Source organism: Rhinolophus sinicus, chromosome 6, assembly GCF_057876585.1.
Source record: "Rhinolophus sinicus isolate RSI-liver-muscle chromosome 6, RSI-T2T, whole genome shotgun sequence".
NCBI lineage: Eukaryota > Metazoa > Chordata > Mammalia > Chiroptera > Rhinolophidae > Rhinolophus > Rhinolophus sinicus.
In genome coordinates this window covers 56,546,194-56,568,184 of record NC_142506.1, presented here as the reverse complement: position 1 = coordinate 56,568,184, position 21,991 = coordinate 56,546,194, and the positions used below count along the sequence as shown (strand labels likewise).

At 41.6% G+C, this 21,991-nt stretch overlaps 1 protein-coding gene across 1 annotated transcript in view; it reads left to right on the top strand.

Annotated features, from left to right (window-relative positions):
* The first annotated feature begins 8,142 nt into the window (after window positions 1–8,142).
* CNIH3 (cornichon family AMPA receptor auxiliary protein 3) overlaps window positions 8,143–21,991 on the top strand; it is a 167,078-nt gene continuing 153,229 nt past the window's right edge. The window contains exons 1-2 of the mRNA XM_074316949.2: window positions 8,143–8,161; window positions 17,454–17,515. Coding sequence (XP_074173050.2) covers window positions 17,493–17,515 — 23 coding nt within the window. The 5' untranslated portion in view covers window positions 8,143–8,161; window positions 17,454–17,492. The remainder of the gene's footprint in view (window positions 8,162–17,453; window positions 17,516–21,991) is intronic.

The following is a 21,991-nucleotide window of genomic DNA, read 5'->3' as shown; positions in this document are numbered from 1 at the left end:
GTCTCTGTCCCCAAATTATTGACAAATATGACGGAAATACTGGCTAGAAATAGATGGTAAGGTTTAGCCAACAGAGTTTCAACAACGTTGCTCTTTTCATTTTGTTTCCAAGTTTCCACTGTTTCCATTCTTACTCTTTCTTTCCAGTGATGGCACATGTCCATGGCAGGGGTTCTGTAATAATAAAATAGTATTACAAACTGTCACTTACCAGGTATTGTTTTAAGTACTTTCCATGTAGTGTACTACTTTAATCTTCTCATCAACCTAATGAGGTATGTACTATTGTGACCCCCATTTTGCAGGTGAAAAACGAAAGCACAGAAAACTTGAAGTCACATAGCTGGTGTGTGGTGGGAGAGCTGTGTGATGTGCATACTTAATTGACATTATATGTAAGCTACACCGCACTACTTTTGGGAGATGCCTGGTATTAGTCTGAAAAGTACCTATTGTTTAAATTCCTAGGGGTCAAAAGATGAAATAGAGCAAGTCCCATAAATTTATTTTTGAACTTTGCCTTTTTTGTGTTTATGATACCTTGGTCCCTCACCTTTGAAGCCCTCACCATTTCATCAGCCTAATTACTGTTAGATAAGTGAGCCCATGAGGGACAGTAAAAGGTTTTTCTTCCTCTAGAAGCTTCCACAGGGAGTGCCTAAAAGCTCTTTATCAAAGATACAGTTCATTTCTCCTCGCTGAAATGCAGCATTTTACCTAAAAGGGATAGCACACTAAGCTAGATGTAACCTGGAGATTATAGGTCACATCTTGAAATGGTGAATGAGGGCCAGAGGAATGAATGAATTTTGTTTCGCTGTGAACTAGGAAAGCTCAGACTTGGAAGGCTTCCTGGGAGACATATTAAGGCAGGAGGCCTGAGCCAGATTATTTTTGCAACCTCTTGTATCTGTCTAATGAGGGTTTCTGAATTGTGTAAGTCTACATTAATCTAGGATTCTGGACTAAGAAAGAGGCAGACTTGATTTATGGAGGAATTCATACTTGATTACTCCAGTAGCAGTTCCAGCCAGGTCAGCTGGCAAAAGAAGCCAAAGATAGCTAACTGAGATGCTGCTAGATAGCATAAGCTTAATGTCTAGGGACAAGACCGGAAGGTTCAGTGCAGGGAGGCCACAGGAGCTTCTGGTGAATCTACTCTTTCAGGGAGGGCAAACGAGTTGCTTGAGACCTCACGTTGGCATACAAGCCAAAGAATACGGGGAAATGATTGCTCCGCCATATCCAGGTCCCTAGGCCAGTTTTTTTTTTTTTTTTTTTTTTTTTTTTTTAACTACCCTGAGAGGAGGCACACTTCGTCTCCTGTGCTGGTTAGTGTGCAGATGTGGGGTAGGTTCTCTTCTGTTTCAGATACTCGGCTTGATAATGGATGGAGGAATGGCCAAGATGACTTCTTGAGGTCCTTGTAGCCTGAGGGTTCAATGTTATGGTTTCCATCATCACTACATATTATCACTCGATTAGGTTGGGGAGGGGTAGAAGAGAGGAGTCATAAGTAGCCAAAATACATAAACCTGGGATTTGCTATAGCTTTAAAAAAGGTTTTATTGTGGAAGATTTTAAACATACACAAAGGTAGAACAGTACAGCGGTTCCCGTGTGCCCACCATCCAGCTACCAGAGCGATCAACTCATCTGTTCTTGTTTTATCTACCCTCCCACTTCTGCTTATTTTTAAGCAAATCCAAGGTATTATTTTATTTATAATACATGTTTTTATGCCTCAGTATGTAGCTCTAAGGGATAATAACTCGTTTTGAAAACATTGTTACAATATCATCATGGTACCTAAACTAATAATCCCTTAATTATCATCAAATACACAGTTTATGTTCCAATTCCTCCAACTGTCTCATAAATTCTTTTTAACAGTTGGCTTGTGTGAAGCAAATCCAAACAAGATCCACACGTTGCCTTTGGTTGATGTATTTCTAAAGTCTCTCTCTTTCTTTTTTAGAACATACTTTCGTGAAGTATAGTATATAGAGAGGAGTGGAGAAATCCCTACGTGTACAACTCAGTGAATATTTCCCTGTGAAACTACCACCCATGTTATGAAATCGAACATTACCAGTAGTACCTTACTGTAGTTTTAATTTGCATTTCTCTGATGACTAATGATGTCGAGCCCTTTTAAAATGTATTTTTGGAGGCCATTTGGATATTTTTTTATGAAGTGCCTTTTCAAGTCTTTTGCTTTGAAAGTTGTTTCCTTTTTCTTATTGGTTTGTGGAATTCTTTATATGTTCTGGATACCAGGCCTGTATTGGATGTAAGTATGGCAAATTTCTTCTCCCACGGTGTGGTGTCTTGATGAGCAGAAGTTCTTAATGAAATCCAATTCATCAATTGTTCCCTTTATGGTTTGTGCTGTTCGTGTCCTACTTTAGAAGTCATTCCCTGTCCTCAAGGGCACGAAGATATTCTCCTTAGTTATCCTCTGGAAGTTTCAATGTTCTGTCTTTCCAATTTATGTCTACGCTCCTCCTAGCACTTAGTTTTGTGACTGGTATGAGATAGGGGCTAAGGGGCATTGGTTTTTCCATGTGGATTGCCAGGTGAGCAGCACCATTTTGAAAAGACAATCCTTTTTCCTCTGCCTTACAGTGGTATCATTTGCATAATTTAAAGGTCTGTACATGTGTGGATCTCTTTCTAAACTCTCTTGTTCTATTGGTCTGTTTGTGTATCTTATTTTTCAGTTGATAAAACTTTGTATGAATACCATACTGACTTAGTTGCTGTAATTTTTTGTTTTGCCATCTAGTAGTGTAAATCTTTCAACTCTGTTTTTCTTCTTCAAGATTGTCTTGGCTATTCCTGGCCTTTTGCATGTCATAGAAAAAGCAGAATCATGTTTTCAAGTTCCACAACAACGTGCTGAGATTTTGACTGAGATTGAATAAAATCTGTAGCTCGATTTGGGGAGAAGAAATAGCTTTATAATATTGAATCTTTGTGTCGAGGAATATGGCATATTTGTCTCTTTATATAGGTCTTTAATTTTTCTTAGTAATGTTTCTTGATTTTCTAGGTAAATCTTGCGCATCTTTTATTAGATTTACTCCTAGGTATTGGGTGTTTTTGATGCTAATGTAAATGGTATCAAGTTTAAAATTTTATTTTCTTCTCCCTGTCCTAATGTTAAGGCAATTGACAGGTACTTCATCATCAAAGATAAATTAAAAGTTCATATCAGAACTTTTCTTTGGTCTTGAATTTAGCATGTTTTTACAGTTTATACTTGCTTTCCACTTACAAGTCATTGAACATTACAGCTGATCTTTCATTCTTTTGAAGGATCAGATTTAAACTCTCCCTTTGGACCACCAGAGGTTTTCCCAGTGCCAGCAGGGGCAGTGGTAGTAGGAATCACAGCTTACATTTATTGAGTGTTTGCTATGTGCTGCGTACTATTTTAAGTGCTTTATAAATATTAACTTACTTAATCATCACAACTACCCCATGAGGTGGGGTAGATCATATTCTTATTTTGCAAGAGTGGAAACTAAGGCACAGAGAGGCTGTATAACTTGCCCCACGTCACACAACCTACAAATGGTACAGCCAGGATTCAAACCCAAGCTGGTAGGCACCAGAGCCCATGCTCTTAACATTATATAGCCCCTTAGGCGGCAACAGCAGATGGGGGCTAGAGTAGGAGAATATATAAACTGGGGAATCCCTGCAGGGCGGCTGGCCTATAACCAACTGTATACTTGCTTTTCTGCACCTGTGGGATACCCCCTGAGGATTGTGAGAAATACCTTGGGTTCAGGGTGGAGGCTGCATTAGAGGGGGCTGAGGGTGCAATTAGCAGTTAAGGTCAAGAGAAGTGAAACATAGGTAAGGTAATCATAATTTGATCTTTCTTTCAGTTTTACAGGCTGAAGAAACTTGAAAGTGATTTGTTTTTCAGTTTTTCTCACCTTAAAATTTCCTTGGAGTAAGTGGAATCATGACTTCTGGTCTGTTCTTTCTCTGAGGTGACAGGCACGTCTATATTTAGACCAATAGTCATGCCTCTGTGGTGATGGATCAGTGTGTGCCTCCAAAAATGGCTGTGCATTGAAATACGAACATGTGTATCTTTATGAACAGAGGAATCATCAACACTGTAGATCTGATGCACATCCGTCAGAGGGATGCCTATCCGAATTGACTTAGTAAGCAGATAAGTGAACATTTGTGCTGGGACCATAGATAACCCTTGGGCAAGTGTCCATGAGTTCATGTAAGCCAGCAGACTCAGATCCAGACACGTCGCAAGCAAAGTGAATTTAGGGCGTCACAGGCCTAAAGCATGAGAACCATTCATTTTTTTTTTTTAATTATTTACTTTTTTAAACTTTTATTTATTTAAGTGTTTTTTTCTAGGACCCATCAGCTCCAAGTCAAGCAGTCGTTTCAACCCAGCTGTGGAGGGTGCAGCTCACAGTGGCCCATGTGGGGATCGAACCAGCAACCTTGAGAATGATTAATTTTGATAACCAACCAGAACCTGGAATTTTCTTTAACCCTACATTTTGAGTGTCACTAAGCTCTATTGACTATCATTTTAATAGCTTTCTAATTGGTCTTTTCTTTATGCATCACCATTAATAGTTGGGATCCTTGACATTTTTTCACCTGTACTGGGCAACAGCCTCCTGAACGCTTTGTTCTTTTCTCTAAGTAGTTTCCTTCACTGCCATGAACATCGTCTTTATCAAGCCTAAAGCCATCATGTAACTTTCTTACTTGAAATCATCTCAATGGCTCCCATTGCTTAGAGGATTCAAATCTAACATCCGGAGCCTGGTCTACGAGGTTCCTCCGTAAGAACTGGCGTGTGCCTCTTTCAAGTCCCCATCTCCCTTATTCCTTCACCTGTGGCACCAACCCCAGGAACCTCCTCAGGCTCCTGGACCCAGGGGCTGCTCTCAGACTTGGTACCTTTGTTGTGATGTTTCTCAACAAGGTGTTTTCCTGGCTACCCCTCTTCTCACCTTTGCTTTTTGGGCCAACTCTTAACTGTCCTTAGAAAGTGTCCGCATACTTCTCTCGGCTAGAAGGCTTGGTACACTTCTGTAAGCATTTCTCCTACCATATTGTACCATAGAAATGTGTGTCTTCCTTGGTAGACTGTGGAGTCCTTGAAGCAGGGTCTTACTCCTTATTGTTTTCCCAGTGCACCCTAGGCCCTTCACAGACATTTGCTGATGGGTTCTTCCATTCATCCAACCATCCATCCATTCTTTCGACTCATATTTATTGAGCGTTTGGTATATTCAAGGCACTGTTCTAGCTGCCAGAAATACACAGTGAACAAGACACAAAATCCTTATTTCCACAGTGAGGGACGACAGGCAATAAAGAAAGAAATAAACAGGAAATATATCAGGTTGAAGTGCTAGGCAGAGAATTAAAGTAGGGTCATGGGTAAATACTTTTACTGCATGGCCAGAGAGGGCCTCTCTGAGGGGCACCCTGGAGGCCGAGATCTGAATGAACGGCCCTTTAGATGATCAGGGTAAAGAGCATTCCAGGCAAAAGGAAGAGATGACAAAGACCTTATGGCAAGAATGAACTGATTTAGAATAAACACTAGTTACCTAAAGCCAGGGCACAGTGAAGAAAATGTCTCTTAAGAGATACAGAATGAAAGAGATAGATCACAGCTGGTTTTGGAGTCAAAGGTAATTCATTCTTTAAAACATACTGGATACTTACTGGCAGCTGCTAATGGCCAAATAAAAAGGCCCTGTTGTTCACAAGTGATGCACAAAAGCGCTTAGGAATGTAGGTGCTGAATACCCCTCCCCACTTCACTTGGAGCCAAGCTATCTGTCAGGATGGCCTGTGTGAAGAAGCTGCCAGCTTTTAATTCACTTGGCTTTCAGTTCTTCGGGCTTTCAGTTTGCCCAAGCCACACAGTTCATATAAGCACAAGAATGTGAACACTTCTGTTTGCTCCAAAGGGTGCCTATTTTTAACCTTTGCAGTGGGGAAAAAGCCCTTAATTTACCCATCCTTCATTATTTTCCAGCTTAGTATTTTTTTCGTCCCTTCCTATGCTCCCTGGAAAAAAGGACCAAAAAAAGGTGCCATATCTGAAATCCTGTGTGCTTCCGTGCAGGGGGAGCCGTGTGCTCCTGTTCACACGTGGGCCATGGCCGGGTTTATGTAACGAGCTGGTCTGAGTACAGTTGGCTCACGCAGAAGGCCACGGTGTGGCAACCACAGATCTCACTGCAGGGAGGCTGGGCGTGAACTTGCAAAGCAGGAGTCGTGGCTCAGGGTGGCCTGTTGCTCAGCTTTGTTTTGGGACTCAGACTGTTCCCTTAAAACCCTGGGTTTGATTCAAAAGACCCAAGAGAGTTCTGTTTCATAGAGGGGGGCTCCCTGCCCCAGTGAGGATATATTGGAGATACACAATTTTTATTTTCCCCAGTGGGTGTGTAGCTATTACAGAGGAGATCTGGCCTGATAAAAGTGTTCACATTCTTGTAGTTTTATCAACCAAGTGGCTTGGCCACACCAAGGCCATTTCTAGACGGCATAATAGACCCGCAGGAGGCACAGTGATCTGTCTTTTGTGTTCTTTTCAATGTTTCTGGTTATTCTTATGGGAATTGACCATCAAGAAAACCTATTTGACTATGCTGTATCATAATTTAGGACTGAAAGGAATTTTGGACGTCCAAACTTTTCAGGCAAGGTAACTGAGGCCCAGGACGGTTAAGTGTCATGCCCGGGGACACAGTGGGTTAGTGTCAGAGCTAGGTCCGGCAGTCTTGGGTTCCCGACTCCCAGTGTAGATCTTATGTTCCCACTCATACTGCCTTCAGTTGCTGAAGGGAGGTAGCAAAGTGGCGACCTGAGGACTGCTGGGTTTGTTTTTTTTTGGTTTTTTTTAAGAGTCCATATATACAAATTGGGAAATTATAAGAATCTGGATTTCTGGTTTCTCCAGAAAGATTTGAGTTCACACTTGTGCAAGACTAATTGCTGGCATTAACAGTGGCTTGTACCTTTATACTGGTTATACGTTTTCCAGTTCACCACAGTCTCCACTACTCCCTATTGCCTCCCAAACGTGAGGTTGACTGTCAGCCTGCCATTTATGGTCCAACTTGTGCTGTTGTATTTCTGATAGGATTACGAGGAAAGTGAGCTCTTTCTTATACCCATGTCTCTATTAAAAGTGGGCCATATTTCAAGAAGAATGGCTATTTTAAAAAGCAAAGTGCTTCAAGGGCCAAATGAATACAGCTCAAGATGATATTAGGAAGCAAATCTGTTTGGCACCTGCAAGGCATTGAAAATTGTGACTCTTTTGCAAAACTCTAATACCATAATCAGAAGAACTTTGGATATGTCTCTTTACCGTGAGCTTGCATTATGCCGTTGACAAATTTTGAAAGGAGATTTTCACAGCATAGAACTGAGAAGATAAATGGAACAAAGACAGGACAGGAAGCCCTTCTCTCCATTCGCGCCACAGCAGAGATATTATAAGTGAGACCCATTTGTTTAGACACTAAGTCAGATTGTCCAGAAGACTGTGCATTAAGAGCTCTTTGTGTTGACTTTAGGTTTCAATCTGGTAATCATGACAGCAGAGCGATTGGGGCGATCAGAACAGAGGGTTCCTCTGCCAGTTGCTGAACTAACCGTGAAATTCCTTCCAGGAAATGCATTGTATTATTCTGAGACACACATTGCAAATAAACAATACCCAAAATGTACCACACTCACAGTTCCTTGAATAAAAGGTGCCATGCTTATCTACCCAAGATTATGCATAGGACCATTTACAGACTCATTTGTACCTTTGAATCTTTTTGCTCGTCTCTGCTTCAACTTGTCCAATTAATATTTCGAATATTTCAGCTCCACTAATATTTCTTTGGCAAAGCCAGGAGGCTCTGTAAAGGTTAAAAATGATTCGGCTATGTTGTGTTGAACATAATTGAAGTGTCATGAACCATCTACAGAGCAGGAGAACCAGTTCTCGCGTTTCTATTGCTTTAGTCTGTTTACTTTCTTGGTGCCTGTCCACTGAAGCTTGGGCCGGGAGACCTGGTGAGGAATGTTTCCTCTGGAGTTTCAACAGGCACAGCTATTTGTCACTGCCTCAGAAGCTGCTTGGCTACAGGTAAGGAAGGCTGCTTTATGGGAGGGATAATTATGGTCAGTGACCTCTGAGCTTTTAGCGTGGCCTTACTCTGGGACCAAACTCATGTCTGATTCAGGAAGTCTTCTGTTTTTGTGTGTCCACATCGATGATTTGTTTTTCTTGCTTTATAGAAGGGAAACAGCCTTGGGTACTGGTGAGGAGACGTGATTCTGAATCAGGCTGAGTGCAGGGCTTGAAGGTGGAGTCTCTAGGAGTAGGATTCAGTAGAGGGCGGAATCATGGTCATTAGGATACCAGACACATGGCAAAACCAAACATAACCACCCACCTCCTCTCTGACTCACCTACCCAAAACATGATTAAACTAGAGGGGGCGGGTGGCAACCAGGTATGAGATACAGGAGAGGTGGGGTGCTGAGTCCCTCTCCTTCCCAGCCTGCAACCCCATTGGTCGCTCCTTTTCCAGAGGACCTAGAGGCCTAGGGATCTCGAGATACACCCTGACCAGAAGTCTCTCCTGGGCTTGGGAAACCCTTGTCATTTGAGTGGCCTAATAAAGTAGAACTTGTGATGGATAGCAAAACTTCTCAGGGGTTTGGGAGGTGCTCTGACTTATTCGGAACCTAGTGGGCTCAGGATTTTACAGGAGACACCAAACAGTGACTTCAGCGCCCAGAGGGAGGCCATCATTAACCTGGGCTTCAAACGTAGCTTGCAGCTATGGGAGGACTTTGTATTTAGATACAGAGACACCAGGATAAACCAGAGCAGATTAGGGTGGAGGGCGAGGGCCCTTACCCTTGGCTCAGTCTGACCTTCCTCAGGGAGAGCATTCCCTTCGAAACAATGGTTAGCATTATTAGAGATTCTCCATGTTCCGTACCTCTTATGTCATATGTAATAGGATAATGGAAAAAAAAAATCTCAATTGCCATACCAGTGTTGGCCACATCAAAGCGACAGTTATTATACCCGTCATGGTAAATTAGTGTAGATCCCAATATAAACATTGTTTTATCCCTTTTTAGTTTTAAATGAAGCATTTGGCTTGTATATCATGTTTGAAACATCAAACATAATACACGGTCATATTTGAATATGAATACTACCTATGTTTTAATAACTGGCATTTTTCCTATGTGTATAGCTCCACAGGTATATCATTTTAAATTATGTATATAGCATTTAAGGTGTATAGTGACTTAAGTAATTACTGTTGCTTCGTGTGGCCTGTGTAGGATGTACCAGTTTAGCAGATGAGGTCATTCAAATCACACAAAAAGATCGCCTTAATCTGCCTGTCAGAATTCATGGAAATTGTGAGACTCGAGTAGTATTTAAATATCAGTAACTTTGTCCATGGAATGTTGAAATCTTTTCTTACCTCCTCCCCTCCCCTTGCACCACCTCCTACCCGCTTTTGCAGGCTTGGCATTGTTCTGCATAGTAAAGTTCCACCCCTGAAAAGCCCCAGTATGTAGTAGGTCTGAACCCTGTCTGAAACCTTCCCTGGACCCACAGCCAGAAATGGGATGTGGTCCCAGGAATAGCCTAGACAAGTGCCAACTGGGACTTGGGGCAAGGATTTTCCTTTCTTTTTGACTCTCTGTAGCTGTGCCCTCCCAGGGAAGAGGTTTGCTCCTTCTGGAGCCAAGGTCATTGTCCCTTCCTTGCACAAGTAAGTCTGTGTCGTAACTGCTTCCACATCCCCCTTCCTGCCGGGACACATGTTGGTGATCCAAGAAGACACAGGCTGAGGCTTAGCATGGGCGTCTCCTGGAGTCTCCGCGGTGTGTGGGCTTCAGGAGAGCTGGGTGTGTGGGGCCGGCAAGGCCGCCTGTGCTTAGCCCCTGGAGGAAGAGCAGTGTAACTACCCCTGGGGGACAGCCTGAAAGTTGTGATGTCAGATGCCCCACCCCCTGGTCTCATGGAGGGTGAATGTTTTCTAGGTCAGCAGCTCTAATCAACAGCCAGGTCAGGCCTGGTAAAGGAAGTACATGGGAGGAACTCAAAGTGGAAGTGAATGACAGACTAGGAAGTTAAGGGTTAATTAGGAAGGGCTCCTCATACAGAACTGGATTGTCCTTTCAAAACCGAGGATGGCCATCGCTGAACCCTCTTCTTGCATGTGTCTTCCTCTTGTGTTCATCCCTCCTTCTGGTCCGACTGAGGAGAGGAGAGATGGCCCTGGCTTCCAAAAGTAGCTCGCAGCTATGGGAGGAATGACTGTCCAGCCATTTTTACATTTTCCATGTGAAATTTACCAGCGCTTAGCAGAGCTTCTCTAAAGATCAAAGGGCACCCAACTGAATAGGAATCTATGATAGGAGAATTTAATGTTTTTTTCGCAGCTCCCTTTACCCCCTCCCCCCAACTCTAAGTGGACAAAATATTGGGCCAAAGGTCCACAAAATCCTGTTTAGGGAGGCATCTCGCCATCTCATTTCCACCCAGGCACTTTTCCCTTCTTGTAACTTTCCAGTGGTAATTTGGGGAATACTATTGATAACTCTGACACCTGGTGGTCACTTCCAAAACTGCACTCTGGGAGAATTGAACATCCATTGTCATTTTCAGTTGTTTTAGTTTTTCCACTTCCAATTTCAACGTAAATAAGATGTGCTTTGTATATCAGTTATTGTTGTTAAGTGAATTATTTATAAGTAAAATTCTTGCAAATGCATTCGAAAGAGTACACTTGGACAGAAAATTTCTCTAAAGATATACTAGAAACTGCATGGTGTGATACTTAGGGAGTGCAGCTAGGTGTGGGGTTGAAAGGGACATATTTTACTTTATACCTTTTCGTTCTGTCTGAGTCTATTTTAAACAAGAAGAACGTATTACTTTAATCACTGCAGCTGAAGTAACCCACCGAGGTAGGAGGGCCACAAGTCTAGGATATTCCTCTTCAGGGCATCTGCCCCTCCTGGTTTTGTGTCCAGAGAACTCTAGTGCTTCTGTGTGTTTGGAGGGAGTGCAGGCCGCTGGACTCACTTTGGTCTTGTTCGCTGACGGGGGCGCAGTCGCCAGCAGCTAAGTAGAAGCGGGTTCTGGGAGCAGTGTGACTGAAGCCTGGGAAAATTCCCAGCTTCCTTGGTGGTCCCGGTAGTGAGGGCAGCAGCAGCACGCCTGTTGGGGGGGCTGCCCACTTCCCCAACTCATGTTCAGTGGAGGGTCTCCAGTTGGAGAGCCAGCCACCGGTGCAAGGCCGCCAAGAGCCAAGTTTCACACGGCCTGGCGAGGCCACTGGGGGCCAGGCAAATGCTCCCCGGGTGTAACAGCAGAGAGCAGAGCTGGGGGTGGATGTGGCCTGCGGCGGGCGGGTAGGAGAGCCAGATCTGATGAAAGCAACCCCTTTCTGACTACCTTCTCTATGCTTCTTACTGTCTGATAGCAACATTTCTTTCCACTATTGAACAGACCTCCCACTGCTTTCCCACGACCCCCAGTGATAACATACCTACTTTATGGATTCGTGGAGTATAACCACTCTTCCAGTGTGTGCTCAGGAACAGCAAACACTCCTCTTGCTTGACTGTGCCCAGTCACCCACTCACCACTGGTGGCCTGGAAACCCTGGGCAGCTGGGCGGCCTCACAAGAAGATGGAAGGCATTTAAAGGCAGCGTCTCAGTGGAGTCTCCCGGTGCCGGATTTGGTCCACGGGGAGGGGAGGCCCTGCCTGCACTCGTAATGCAGCCCCTGAAGGGTGGGATCTGGATGTGGGAGTGGAGCTGTTTCACAGCAGCTCTTCAAGGAAAGCAAATCTTAGCGCCACACTCAATTATCGGTCCTTATTCCCAGAGGACGTGTCAGCCCCGGTGATCAGCTCTCTTAGGGAGCGCCCTCGAGGGTGCAAGACAGCACGAGTGCTAGCCCAGGACCGATGCCAGTGTTCACCATCTTTCTGACTCCAAATGGCCGGCACCTGACCTGCTGACCCACCTCTCCCTCTGGGCAGCGCCCGTTTTACCTGTCATGACAGTAAGGGTACCTCCCTTTGCCTTGCCCGCTTCCTCTCTCCTACTGCTCAGATCAAAGATCCATGCAGACCTGTCATGTGACCTTGAGGATGAAGCCACATGCTTGAGACGGAAGAAGGCTGAGACCCTGATGATTTCCCAGAGCTGCCAGTGCAGTTCCTGACCACTTACTCCCGGTCCTTAGTAAATGGAGAAAGTCAACCCGTGTGTGGAAATGACTGGGTTTTCTATTACCCACAGCCAAACCTAACTGTAACCCATCCAGCGACCCTCGGCCATTTCCAGGTGTTTTCCTGTTCTCATGTGTCCTGTGGCATAGGGGCAGAGAGCGCTCACTTAAGGACAGAAGTAACACCGCTTGAACCTCTGGTGGGACCTTCCTTCTGGTAGGACTCTGTGCACGCAATAAAATAGATCTGTTTGTGCTATCTTCTTAGAATCACTGAATTTTAAATCTCAGGGTGAGGGTGGGGTGGAGCAGGAATTTCATAAACAGATAGTAGTGTTTCTTGGCTTTTGTTTAAATTTGGGGATGGGGTGATGAGGGACAATAAAGACGCATGATGGATATTGGTCTGTAGTTTCTTTTTTCTTTTTATAAGGTTTTTGGCTTGGTATCAGAGAAGTGCTTCCCTGTATGGGGGAAAAGGGAAAGAGTTTCGTAAAATCAAATAAGCAATGGTACAGTGTCTTAACTTGAAAAGGATTGAGAATCACTGGTGACAAGTCATAATTGAATGAAAGAACAACTGTAACAGCTACAGTTGACCATTTCGTGCCAAGGGCAGCAAACAGCCACATCAAACTAGGACAAAATAAATAACTGCGGATATGTGATAGGTGCTTAAGTAGACTGACTCCCTGAAGCATCAGTATAGATATATTTTTGAGATATATATATATATATATATATATATATATATGCATATTCTACTAATATTTTTTAACTTTGTTCTGGGATACAGTTAAGTTCATTGGAAACAGCTCTGTTACAAACCTACCTTTTCCCCACGAGCACCTTCCGTAGTCACTTAGCTCCTCCATATCGAGACAGTCTGGTGTGTCTTCTAAGATGCTGGCTTTTCTTGGTCATTCAGAATCCCTTACTTTTTGTAAAAACACTCTCAGGTTTTAAGAAAAGGATCTTTCTCTTTCTTTCCTGAGTTTTCTCTTCTTGAAATCCCAGAAACTCCTTCATAATTCATTTATTGTATCATAATCTCACCCCAGGCAGACTGCCATTTGTCTTTTTCTTTCTCTTTCCCCCTTTCTTTCTTTTAAAACTTTAATTATGGAGAAAATGTTAAGCCTGGAAAAATAGAAAGAGAGAATGTGACATTGAGTTCCCGTGTACCCATCCACAATCGTCAACTTGTGAAACTGCACTTTCCTAATGTTTCTGATTTGCAAAGGTTAGGGACGTATTTTGAAGTGACATCAGAAATCGTGTGTTAGGGGATGCACACCCTTTTTGTCGTGTGTGTGTGTGTGTGTGTGTGTGTGTGTGTCTGTGTGTGTGTTGGAATTTTGGTTTATTATCCAGGTTAGGGTGCATACAACGTGAAAACATGAGTCTCCTGTGATTTCCAGGGGACACCCCACGCACCTCACATATTCTCGCTTTGTGTTTTACGCACAGTCCTTAAGTGCAGCCTGTAACTTTTACTCTGTGCTTCGGTTACAGTTTGTAGTTGATTTAGGCCGTATCTCATCTTTCATCTAGACTGACACTCCTTCAATGCAGTTCCTAAGCTCTCTTCTTTTTTTCCTGAGTACATATACACCTTGAGTGTTCTTTATAGATCAGCTATGCTTCATGAATAAAAGCAAGCTGGCGTAAACGCAGTGAGAGGCATCTGATAGAATCCTGGCATCCTACTAGTTGGTGAGACTTTTTCAAAGTTGCTGAACCTCTCTGAGATTCAGCATCACCATCCGTAAATTGAATAACACCCACCTTCAGGATGATTGTTAGGATTAGAAATAATGCAGCTAGAGTGCTTATTACAGTGCCTGGTGCATAGTGGTAACTCAATAAATGACAGCTATTATGGTTATGACAGATGCAGCGCTGCTGTGAAATGGATATCAAAGAGTATTATCCCCAACTGACTGACTAAATGGGCACCAGAGAGACAAAAATACTGACGAAAGTCACTTGAAGCGCCAGTGACACATCCATAACCAAACTCATAAATGCCACTTCCCGGACTCAGAGGCTCCTACAAACATTCTAAAATCTAATTTCTGCCTATATCTTAATGGAGGAATTCTATTTTATAACAGAAACAAGGCATTTCCAGCAGCTCATTTCAAGGGGATTTACCAAGTTTATGGTTTAGGATGATAGGAATCTAGTTGGGGCTTTGTGCCTTAAAACCGTGTCCTCACCTCCACAGTAAGACTTGAAACGAGTATATCAGACCAGTGCATCTCTGTTGGGGTGGTTTGTGGAGTTTATCTGTGGACAGGCTGGTTCTCAGAGTCACTAACTGTTAGTGGATAGTTTATAAAACAGACTGAGGGAAGTGCTTCAAGGTTTCACACAGAGAAAGGAATGTTAGGAGTCTGTCTATCTCTGTGTGTGTGTACATGTCTCTGTGTCTCTGTCTTTCTGTCTGTCTCTCTCTCTCTCTCTCTCTCTCTCTCTCTCTCTCTCTCTCTCACACACACACACACACATGATCTTTTTGACCTTATATTCTCTAGGTTTCGGAGAGGTATGCACACCTGTGTGTATTCTTCCCAAAGTGGAGAAATGGTCCTTTTCAGCTGTTTCCCCCCATATTTTACTGAAGTATCAAAATGTGTCATGGTTAATCATCAGCATGTATCTAATCTGCCTAAAAGCTAAAGGCAACTTCAAACCAAAAGAGTGAAAATTGTATAGAAAAGGCTCCCCTTTTGTCCTAAATGAGCAAAGTTAGGGGAGAAAAGGACTGTTTGAAAGGGCTTTAAAAAAGACATACCTGTAACCATGGCCTGCTGCTATGAGATCCCTTCTCCTTCTGCGTTCACAATGTTACATTCTCCTGTTAGCAGGGATTGTTGTAAGCAAGTACAATCAAATCATGATGAATTGCCTTGCAAAGGATGAAAAACAGAGGCCACTGGAAACCCATTCCTTCCTCAAAAAGAAACAGTGGAGCTTCTTCCTCTTATTTTTGTCAAATTCTCGTGTCTTCCTGAAGCACAGTGGCTGTCTCTAAAACATCTTTCTGTCTCTAGCACCTTTCATTGCACTTTACACACAGTAGGCACTCAGTAAATAATTATTGTGGATGCTGAATGTATAACTATGTATTATTTGAGAATCTACTATGCAGCCTAACATTGTTAGTTGCTGTGTAGACTGTACTAAAGAAAAGTTATCACTGGCTCGGAATTGTTTGCTTTCATTGTGCTTGCAGTCTAGAGAGGGACATAGCAATTTGGAGAAATGTTTGGCCATTATTGCCATAAATATTTTGTCTGCTTCATTTTATTCTCTTCTCCTTTTGGAACTCCAATTGTACACATGTTAAATCTTTTGATGATGTCTCACGGGTTCTTGAGGTTTTTTAATTTTTCAGTGTTTTTTTCTCTGCTCTTCAGGTTAGATAATTAATCTATTAATCAGTCTACAAGTTCACTGACTGTTTCTTCTGTCATCTTCATTCTGTGATTTTTAACATTTCAGATATATATTTTTCAGTTCTAGAATTTCTATTTAGTTCTTTTTCGTAATTTCTAGTTACCTGCTAATAGTTTCTGTTTTTTCATTAATTACAAGCATAGTTTCATTTATGATTTGAGCTTAGTTAAAATAATTGTTTTATAACCCTGTCTGCTAATTCCAATATATCAATCATTTCAGGGTTGATCTTCATTAATTTGATTTTTTTTCTCAAGTATAGATGATGTATTCCTGTTTCGTTCAATAATTTTGAACTCTATCCTGGACATTGCAAATGATATGTTGTAAAGATTTTCAATTCAGCTATGTTTCCCTGAAGAGTATTTTTTTTTTTTTAATAGTAGGCAGTGAACTTGGCTGAATTCAAACTGTAAACTTTGTCTTCCCTGCTGTGAATGGTAGCTCAAATTTCTGCTCAGTTCTTTTCATCTTAGTTGGACCGCTTCTCGTCTGCTTCACAAGTATGTGGTTCTGGCATCAGCCATAGATTTGGGCAGAATTTATACACACCATTTGGACCTCCTTCTTTCTGGCTGTCTACTTTGTAGGGTTTCCCCCTTTGCTTCTGAGTAGGTGTGTTTCCTTCAAACTCTGTCCTCTGATTTTTCAAGCCAGTAAGACTTTGGGTTTTCTTTCTGACTTTTAGCTGCCTTGCATAGTGCAATTTGAAGCCTTCCCTCAGGATAAACGCCATAAAAAATGGGAAATTCACCCAGTGCTTTTTCTTTCACTCAAATGTTGACCCTTTACCAGTATCTACCATTTTTTGGTTGCTCTCCCATGTCTCCAGAGTTATTTTTAGATGTTGCCCAGAGTTTATCACTGTTACCTGCGAGAAGGTCCACGTGGCCATGACAGGAACAGAAACTAGATAGGTATGTCGGGCCAAAAAATAGGGACAAATAAGCAAATGACTGTCAAAGAAAAACTCAGAGAAAAAAACACTTAGAAAAGAAAAAACTTATAGAGAGGTTTGCAAGGGAGTCTAGGCGTTAGAAAGATAGGCTTATTGAATAAAAAATGCAACAGGTATTTAAAGGAAAAAAATTATCAAATCTCTGAGTTTACCATCAATCTGTTTATGAAGAAAAGCAGTAATTTTCTTGCATGATTTTAATAGTTATAAACATAGAGTCATATCTTCAGACATCAACACTGCAAATATTAGGTACAGAGACGTTTTTGTTAGGGAGTCAGTAACCTACAGGAAAGGCTCAAGGTTTTCATATTTGGGGCACTAGAATTAAACAGAATGATCCTGGGGTGTTTGTTTGTTTGTTTGTTAAATCTGTGTTCAAAGTGATCACAACCCCAGCATCACCACTGTTCAGGTGGGAGGTACATCCCAGGACGGCAGCTTAGCAGGGTGTCGTGTTTTCACAATGTCTCCTGGTTGTCAAGTCCCACTCTAACATGCAGATTTGACCTCATAAATTGCCTGGAGATTTTCTGATTCAGTGTAACTCATTTAGTATTTTGTTTTATTTAACTGGTTTTATTTACATAGAGTATAACAGATGTTAATATACAAAGACATCTTTGTTACATATTAATGTAACCAGAGCCGTTTTGGTTTAAGAGTTAACTTGTAAATCCTCTGCAGTTGTAATTTACTTTTATGTATCAGAAATATTTTATTGCCTTTTCAGCTGCTGAGATAAGGAACGAGGACCATCCAGTTTGCTCCTATGAGATCTGCCTGCAATAGCCTGTAAGTATAACCTTTCTTGGAGGCTCTCAAGTTTGCCAATTTCCTGACCTGCTAGGAAATTCTTTATTACCTGAAAAGGTGATATTCTGTTAGCCATAGAATAGTTCCAGGGCAATTATCTGGGAGTGGTATGCTGGAACTGGCTCATACTGGTCAATAAGAGCTGATTGTTAAATTTGCAGGAACTTTGTAAGCTGCTTGTTAAACACAGCCATTAGTAGACATTAAACTTTATAACTTACAATTAGATAAATTATATTTAAATTAGTGGTAATAAATACTCAAAACCCATCACTTCCTAATTATTGTATGACGTTTTATTTTTAGGTATGCCCCTGAGGTTATTTATATCTATTATATCTTTGTGGTGGAAATACTATTGAATGGGGTGCTATTTTGCGTGTCTCTTCCCAACTCCATGTTCAGTGATGTCGTGTTGAAACTGGCTATGCCGGGAGTATTTACACCACAGAAATTGGCAAATGCCACAAAGCAGTGCTGCTTTTTCCTTTGCAGAGCTGGTTGTTCAACACTCACCACACATTGTTTGTAGGCATTTCCCTTTAACGTATAAAGCATAGTCCTTCCTTGATTCTAGTAGCTTGTCGTACCTAATGGTTTGTGTCTTGCCTATTGTGGCAAATTTTTATCCAGTTTCATCTTACGGGAAAGAGGACGATTTTTATTGAGCCTAAGTCAATAACTACATGATCATGAAAACTAGAGGAACTTAGTTAAACATTGTGAATAATACTTAACCATTGTTACCATTGTCTTGGGTAGTTTGTAGATAAAGTCTGTTAATATATTCTAAAGAATCCCTATTTTTAAATTTTTCTTTCAGTTTCCTAGTTCAAAATACATACTAAAAATTCTCACAAGTCTTTTTCCCCCTGAATTCTAAGACGGATGTTGGAATAACATACCACTTAAAGAATGTTTTATTCCAGGTTATATAAATATGTCCTGTCAAACTGATGGTTAGAGGTAAAGGAGAAAGAAAAGGATATTTCCTCATATACCTGCGCAAAGTAGAAGATTAGCCACAGTTAAATCAGTTCACATCCTCTCAGGAAATGAACTTGTATTTTGCCGACCTTGGGCTAAGCCGTCTATGTCCATGAAGTCTTTTGGTTTTGCGCTAGGAGTTCTGGAAATCCCAACCAAGTCCTTTGATACAGACCGGACAGGTGTTGGTGGAAATGACGTCAATTCGGACTGGGAAGTCTGCTTCCATGAGCGTAGTCGCTGTGATACCGGTAGCGAAGAGTACCTGCTACCGTGTTTATTGCGTCACTTTTTGAGGTTACTTCCAAAAGTTTTGATTTTTTTTTTTTTTTTTTTTTTTTTTTTGAGTTTTTAGCAGAAGCCTTTAGGCAAGTGTAAGGGAAAAGCAGATGCCGTTTGTTGATGGCAACACTGAACGACCTTGGCCATTTCATTGTAATGTCCAACAATACCAGAAGGGAGGAGAGTGAGCTAGCTAATTAACTTGTAAGGACTTAGTCGGTGATTTCCCTGGTGAATGAGGGCCTTGACCGCCAGAGTCTTTAATTCATCCCATTAAGTGTGTTTTTTCACCAGTCGACAAGGGTATTTTAAGCCTGGAAATGAAATCTTTCTTCTTCTTCTTCTTCTTCTTCTTCTTCTTCTTCTTCTTCTTCTTCTTCTTCTTCTTCTTCTTCTTCTTCTTCTTCTTCTTCTTCTTCTTCTTTTTTTAAAGGGATCAATTGGTTGAAAGTTATTTGGTGAATCTTTGTATATAAATGTGATATGGTGGGTAATGGAAGAGGTTGTTGGGTAGGTGACTGATTTGTGTAACAGATACGCTAGAATTTGCTATTTGCAGAGCATAAGGAAGTATAAAAGCCCTTTTTTGGCCTTTAAAGTTATCCTTAGTAAATCAAAAGGTCAGGGAAACCTACCTGGGGCTCTCAAAGGTGAAAGGTTAGCGTGTGTGTGCGCGCGCGCGTGCACGCACACATGCATTTATATATGTATTTTGGGTAGAGAGAACTGGAGGCTTCTCTGAATGTAGTTTCAGTCTGCCCCAAGGGCTCAAGGAAAGGGTATGATTGTTGTTAGCAAAAATAATGAAAAGTAAACAACTAGGCAGGGGCGGAGAGAAGAGGGATGGTTCCCAGTACAGAACAAAGCACAAAGGTGAGAGAGGTTCCTGTCGTAGCCTGTCCTGTGCACGAAAACTGCTTCAGGAATTGTCTTCAGAGCAGAGGAGTCCTTTTCTAGCTTCTCAGTATTTTTCTTCTTTACATCTTAATTTTGATTGACTTTAGGGTTGTTCTAATTATTACATTTAAATTTTATTTTAATGGTTTTTAAAACCTTTCGAACACAGATTTGCCCAATTTAAACGAAGTTCATCATGGAAAGATCCAGACTGATAGCACCATTGAATAATTGTTCGACTTTTTAAATAAGATATATCTCAGAATTCTTTTAATTTACATGTTTAGTCTTAAAAACATCATTCCAGAAAGTTTGGAAAGTAGAATGAAAACCAGCCCATATTCCAACTCCCTAATGGAACTATGATCGTTTTTGATGAATTCTCTTCCAAAATTTTCTCGCATGTATATCTGTTATTTAAAGATTTTAACTGGAGTGTACACAGAATTTTGATTATGACTTTTTCCTCTTGACAGTGAGTCATAAGCATTTCTCATTGTTGCCACTGACTTTGTAGCCATAGTTTTGATATTTGCTGAGTGTGGAATTCCTTTAAATAGGAAGCTCCCTTAGTGCTTTTTAAATCTGGTACTGTTTCCAAAAAACAGAATGCACACAGGTTTTCAGGAACACAGCTATTGTGTTAAGTGATATAGAACCACAAAGAGGAAGAAAGGAAGTCAGATTATATCCCTTTGGTTAGCAGGGAGTGGTAATGTGGACACATGGGCTGGAAACCAGTGAATCTTTTTTTTCCAGGAAAGCAATCAACTCCGTATTTAGTTTCTCAACCAGGTGCCCAGATGAGTTGCAAGGTGTATCACAAGTGATTTGTTTCCGTTATAATAAAAATATTGTAAATTGGGAGATGATTTGCTTTTCTTATGTATTGGAGATAATCCAGGTAGATCCCATTCCCTCTTGGGTGCCCAGTAACAAGGGTGGGACTAACGCTGTGTGTGGAGGTTGAAGGTGAGGAGAGTGGGGAGGGAGAAGACTCAATTCCTTTCTCGGGCACACTTGGAGGAGCCGCCATAACCTCCTCTCCACTCCACACTAGTCAGAGTTCCTTCATGAACCCTACTCCGTGCTTGTTATTGCATAGAACCAAAACACTATGTAAATTAGCTGCAGTACTGCAGCATCTTAACAGCTAGGAATCTTGAATGTATTGATCTGATGAGAAAGGACAACGTAGAATCAGATGTGGTTCTTCCAATTAACGGCAAAATCAGTAATAATGTCTTTCAGTCCTTCAGAAGCCATCAGGATTGATTTCTAAATATGTCTTATTACAGATGTTTCATCAAAAGCGGTGGTAATAGAATTTCTGAATATTTTATTAGCCATATTGGTATTTCACTTCCCTTATTGATAAAATTGACTAAAAAAAATTAGAAAAATTAGATCTCATATCATTTTCATACAGAATTTTAAAAAATCACCGGGCCGCTTGAAATGCTGCCTCATCCAAGTGATGAGAGTGAACTAATTCCATTTCCGTCTCCTTAGCATGCCGACCGAGCCTCCCACTTTATCCCTGTGTCCTTCCAATGCTCTCAGACCTGCAGGCTGAGAGAATATGTGTCTGACAATAGTCAATGTCACGCACTTGGATCCTCCTTCAGCCTACATTTTGAAAGCAGGAAGGGGAGGATGATAGAATAGACCAAAAGTAGCAACTGGTTTATCAAGTCCATTGCCTGACAATCCCTATTTTTGAATTCACATTCTGGCCAAACCTTTGTTTGTGGCTGAGGCTGAAACAATGTGGTAACCATCTTGGTGTTAGTAAATACTGGTTTCTATAATTTAACTCCAGTGGTTCTTTAGAGGCTCTTTTTACAGCCACTTTCTCCTCGAGAGCTCTTAGGGATTGTGTCCTAATCACGACAAGGAAAAAAATGTTTTTTGGTAATTATATGTGGTGACAGACGTTAACTAGATTTGTTATGGCGATCACTTTGCAATATATACAAATACCGAATCATTACGTTGTACACCTGAAACTAATAAAGTGTTATATGTCAATTATACCTCAATTGATCAATCCCTAAACAAAACAAAACAATATTGAATTCATTTGTTCATCAAATATGTATTGTCCTGCTAGGTGGCAGGCTCTGTGCTAGGTGCTGGCGATGCAAAGGTGAGACAGAATAGAGGGCTCGCTGCCCTGGGGAGTTTGAGTCCACCTGGATGTAGACGTTAATGAAGTGATCACACCAGCTGTGCGCTGTGACAGCGCTGGGAGGTGTTGCATGGAAGCTGTGCCTGGTGCCGCCAGGA